General features: G+C 53.0%; 3 protein-coding genes across 3 annotated transcripts; all 3 read left to right on the top strand.

The window, feature by feature from the left end:
- Window positions 1–317: 317 nt before the first annotated feature.
- LSM04_006131 (uncharacterized protein) lies at window positions 318–1355 on the top strand (the record flags this gene model as incomplete). Its single annotated transcript, XM_067335114.1, has 1 exon — window positions 318–1355. One exon carries the CDS (start codon window positions 318–320, stop codon window positions 1353–1355), a length of 1038 nt encoding a protein of 345 aa, XP_067194908.1.
- Window positions 1356–1702: 347 nt separating this feature from the next.
- On the top strand, window positions 1703–2158 carry LSM04_009545 (uncharacterized protein; the record flags this gene model as incomplete). Its single annotated transcript, XM_067335113.1, has 1 exon — window positions 1703–2158. One exon carries the CDS (start codon window positions 1703–1705, stop codon window positions 2156–2158), a length of 456 nt encoding a protein of 151 aa, XP_067194909.1.
- An 11-nt stretch (window positions 2159–2169) lies between these two features.
- Window positions 2170–5186, top strand: LSM04_001899 (uncharacterized protein; the record flags this gene model as incomplete). Its single annotated transcript, XM_067335112.1, has 1 exon — window positions 2170–5186. A coding segment is annotated over one exon (3017 nt), but the record flags the coding sequence as incomplete, so codon positions are not given.

Raw genomic sequence — 5186 nt, 5'->3', positions numbered from 1 at the left:
TGCAGCAGCAGAGGAAGTTGGGGTAGTAGAGTGTGCCACTCTGTTGCTGATCCAAGGCATCTGTTGTGGTCTGGAACTGGAACTATCTTAACTCAGCTTCCTATTTTGTGTCACCTCTTTTTATTGTTTTTGCAACATTTGGAATTGGGCATTGAATTCTTTGTCACAGAGTTTTGTTTTTCTGAATTTAATTATGTACTTTCTACTGGCTATTATATGGTTTACCATTCTATTTTTCCGTGTGTGTGTGTGTGTGTGCTTCATGCGAAGAGTCGAGGAAAAGGTACTTTTTGGACGCCAACACTGCGGACGTATTGATGGCCGGTAGGCTTCCGCGTCTGGGGAGTCCGGCGCCGCTGCTGCAGTGTGCGTCTTTTCCCGCTCACTGCCGCGGGTCTGTGGGTGACGACTATTGGAGATACGACAGCGGCGACGGCAGGCCTGCAGGAGGACGTCTCATCGTCTCGCCGCCCCTGCACGTTGATGGGGCAGGTGGTGAGTGGTGTTCTGAGGTGCGAGCGTCGCCAGTACACCGTGCACTTTCATGGTCCCATAAAACGGCGGATGGTATGACGTGTGGGGCTGAGAACCTTTGTGCAACCAATGGGACACTCTCGCCGATTGCAGCTGCTGGAATGGTTGATGCCTCCTCTGCTGCTTCTTTTCGTCAAGCTGACTTGGCCGCATGTGATAGGGGGGAAGTGAGTGAAGGAAAGGAGAAGCTCTCTTCCACTGGTAGGAGCTCTGTGGTACTTTGCGCCGAAGAGGACGAAGCTCTGGTGCGGGTGTCGTCCCATCGTGTCGATTGCAGCAGTGGCAGTCCCCATGAAGGAAATAATGGCGAGAGAACGTGGACCACATTCCACCCGTCCTCTACTGCTCAGCGGAACAACTCACAACCGGTGGTAACTGTTTCTGCGCTGTTGGAAATGATGAGTGCGATGCAGCATTCCATTCAGCTGCTCGGCGATGAGGTGAGGGAATTAAGACTCGCCTTTGAGACTGTAAAGACAAAATTTGAGAATGGTGGTAGTGAACACCCTGCACCGCATGACACCACGAAACCATTAGGAGGGGCAGCTGCAGCAGTGCAGGAAGAATACAACCGCGTACATCACACAGCATTTAGGCCTCCCTCCGGTTCCCCTCGTTCTTCTCGTGACTCATATTGCCTCTCAGCCCACTCCTCTCCCCCTTTAAGAGGTTCAGAGGCTCTGCTAGACGTGGATATCGTCAGCGCAGTGACGGATGGTCTGAGTGAGCTCGAATCACTCCCCTCCTCCCTCCCAGCTGGACATCTTCTCACGACAGAGGGTTTCCGTCATCTCTGCCGTGGTCATGGATTTGCCGGTTGAGGACCGTTGGTCAGGTCTCCCCGAGGGGATACTGGTGGTTCAGTTTTTTGTCCTTTTTTTTACGGAGGACATATTGCCCGGGTTCTGTGCGTGGGGTTTTATGTTGCTTTTTGGCCGTTATTGGATCTCTTTCATTTTTTTTTTTCCGTTGCCGTGTTGCCAGAGGTGCCTGCCCGATTTAGTTTGAAGGGAACAGAAAGGGTAATAGAGAAAAAAGCCACAAGAGGTGGTGTATTCAAGGGTGGAAAGGCCAGACGCACCGCTTTGGGAGAAAGAAATACGAAGGGGAATTCATTGGTTTCTGTGCCCTTGTTTGTTTGTGTACTTATGTTACTGGGGAGAAGCGAATGCATCTTGACGAGAACTGTTCTGGCGCCATTACAGGCTGCGGTGCATCCATGTCTGACTCAAACCCCAACTTATTTCCCTACCCTGGACTGGCACCTGTAATCACGCTAACGCCGACGGTGGGAACTCGTGTGGTGCTCACTTCGAGACAATGTGACAGGGACGCTTTTATTTGGGAAGACAAAGAGATTGACTTGGCGTACATGCGCTGCGCGGAGCAACATATGTTAGTTGGCAAGGTGTTGCGTGAAACGGATACACATTTTGTGGTGCGCTTCGAGATTCCGTACTGTTGCCTGCCACCGAATCTTTGCGGCCAGCGCGTTCCGCGCGATCCTGTTAGCACGCGACGCTGTGAAAAAGAGAAAGAAAAGGAGGCAAAGGAAGGCAGAGAGAGAGAGAAAGCAGCGACAGAAATGACCATGAGAAGAAAAATGATGATGATGATGAACTAAGTGATAGAGTAATGCCCTCCACACTGCCTCGGGTTGACATTAACTCCGAGATTGTAAATGCAGGTGTGGTGACGTCCCGCTTGGTCGTGGGTATCGTCCCCGTCCTTACGGTTACGCCTGAGAATGTATCTGTCCCTACACCGCGAAGCAGAGAAGAAGCACGGTTTCCTCTGGGTGAAACACCTGGGTCACTTCGTTCTGGTTACACTGGCAGCGCTCTACTCTCATCGCCAAAAAAAAATCGTGAATCCGGGTTGCAGTCTCTCGGCACAACAGCACAGCAGAGCCTTTTCGTGGCCAGCGACCGTTCTTACAACGTTTTGCAAGTATCCCTGTCTGTTGTAAAGCGATGTTGTGTGTCGCTTTTGCACAGCCTTTTGGAGCAGCACGATGTGCTTGAGAGCGTGAGTGCGGCTTTTGCCAGTCGAGATTTTAAACTGGCGGCACAGCACGTCGCGGTGGTGATTGAGGCACAACGGATTGTGGCGAAAAACCGCAGAGACGAGTGCAAGAATATGGCAGATTCATGGCGCTCGTCGCTCTCATGGGTCCACCCGCATTCCCACGGAAGAGATTCTGACGTGAGCCGAAAGACAGACGACGCCCTGGTGGAGGAGAACACCCGGTTCACCAGGTTCATGAAACGATGCGGAGAGAGCTCCTCTTGTGTGGAGCCACAGCAATATGTTTCAATTGACCGAAAGGGAAAGGAAATACAGCAGGGTGGTGGTGGTGGCGAGAGCCGTCAAAGTAGCGGTGAGGAGCTGCCATCAGCCGAGAGTGAAGAGGGGGAATCCCTTGAAATTGACAAATTGCGGGCCTTGAAGGTTCTATGGAATGCCAATAGTGCGCAGCAGGAACTCGCCCCGTTGTATGCTCTCTTAAGCTTAGTACACTTCCACGACGCTCAGTACCAGCAGTCTCTTGAAGACGCCATAACAGCCCTCGCGCACGATGACACGTGTGTCGAGGCGTACACACGTGTTATGGCAAGTTTTATGGCTCTCAGCTCTGAACAAGAGGCATTCGTAGCCTCATCATTGGCTATCAGGCGTTGCAGTGTAATTAGCCCGCAGTTTGTACGACTTTCCCGAATACTGTGCGCGTGTGCCTTTTACCGAAGAAACCTTGCAGAACATAGTGGAATTGATGTTCTTCCACGTGTACGTCACTCCAGCTGTCTTGAAAAGGGTCCTGGGGGTGAACCAGCGAAAATCCCGAAGATCCAGCGTTCTGTTCGACTCTCGTCGACCTTTCGTGTGCAGAAGCTTTGCTATTCCTGTACAGCCCCTACATCACTTTTCTCTGCGGTCCCCTTGGCTTTGCGTGTCCTGCGTACAGGGGCGTGTCCCCCGATGGATTATTTCTCACGCAGCCTGCGAGCTCGCGCCCTGTGTGGTTTTAACCATGGTGATCTCGTTGTATGTGAAAAGCCTTCTCTGCATGTACTGTTGTTGTGCTCAACGAAACTTGACCGTGGGGCGACAGCACTGCTCTCATCATTATCATCATCACCGTGGTGTGAGGATGGGAGCTGTCCTGCAACAGTGTGGACCCTGTGTAGAAAACGCTTCTGTGCGTACTGCGGATACCCGCTCGTTTCGAAACAGGTGCTAATGGTGGAAATCCGTGAGGCCGCCTCCAAGGCATTAGCGGATCGACTTTGTAGGAACTTCAGTGCGAGGGAGCCCCTCCCCTGTGCAGCAGGATGCGGCGATCATTACTGTAGCGAGGTGTGCCGCAACCGGGCGGCAGTGGAGTATCACTCGATAGAGTGTCAGGTGGTCGTTCCGTACGACGACGACGACGACGACCATGTGGTGGGTGAGGAGGAGGAGGAACCATCGCCTCTCAATCCTGCTGCTTCGCAGGAGTTCCCAGGGGAACCAGCGGCCAGTGCATCATCCCTTTTTTCGTCGGGTGCAGTCGACAGATACGCCCGACTGGTGGAACTTTGTCCATCCGCAACGGTCCCATTTGACCGCCCAAGTGTGCGTGGGTTGGTTGCTATTCGCCGCCGTCGCATGTATGGCGGAGGATCGGAATGTAGATTGGAATCCGCCGATGTCCAGCACAGCGAGCCGCAGCGTGACTCTGACATGTCCTCTGATGATACTCTGATAGCGGCAGAGCAAGATAAGCGTTACGCGAGCTCAATTGAGACATGCCGCACTGCCATTCGAAGCGTCCGTGCTGCCTTCAAGTGCCACTATGCGGCAGTTGAAAAGGCTATTCATGATAAGGCCCCATACGCCATAACCGCAGCACTCCTTGTATTGAGTCGCCTCGTCGCAAATATCCTCTCTCTGCTTCTTCCACCAGCTGCCCGAGAAGTAAAGGGATTCACTGAACCTGACTACTGTTGTCGTGAGAGATCAACATCCATAAAGGCGATCATCGGCCGCTACGCGTTGAGGGGCTTTACCAGCTACGGAACAGCTCCGTCAGACCACCATGATGCCCACGGACTTGCTTTGGCAGAAGAGGTACTCCACCAGATTGGAGTGCCTTTCTTTGCTGATACAAACCTGGCTCAGCCTACCACTGTTTGGGAACTACTAGACGACGAACCCCGAGAGGCAAAAAAAAACGGCGATGAGGCCCTACCTGCAGTGACCTCAACGACACAGAACATTCGCCGTGGTTTTGACCGTGCGGTGGGGTTGCTGTCTGCCATTAACAAGATCATCCGAACAAGTCTGCGTGACGAGGCAGTGGCCTTTAGTCTTTCTGTGAGCCCCAACGCCGCCCAGAGCCTCGCCTCTGATAGTAGTGGTCGTTTCAGCCGGATGTGGGCGAGCAAACACTCGGATGAGCCCATGACAGAATCGTGCAGCAGCGGCCACCGTGCCACACGTCACCCGAAGTTGTTTATGGATGGAGGGTCGCTGTTGGTGTGGCTGGCGGAGGAGCACGGTGAATTCAGATCAGACATGCTGCATAATCCTTCTGTGTGGACCTTCGGTCGACTTTTGGGCTTCCTGGGGAAGAGGCGCTTCATGGAACAGCTGTGGGATTTCTGCCTGTT

This window comes from Trypanosoma melophagium (genome assembly GCF_022059095.1).
Source record: "Trypanosoma melophagium isolate St. Kilda chromosome Unknown ctg1segment1, whole genome shotgun sequence".
In the NCBI taxonomy this organism is placed as follows: domain Eukaryota; phylum Euglenozoa; class Kinetoplastea; order Trypanosomatida; family Trypanosomatidae; genus Trypanosoma; species Trypanosoma melophagium.
This window is presented reverse-complemented; position numbering and strand designations above follow the sequence as displayed.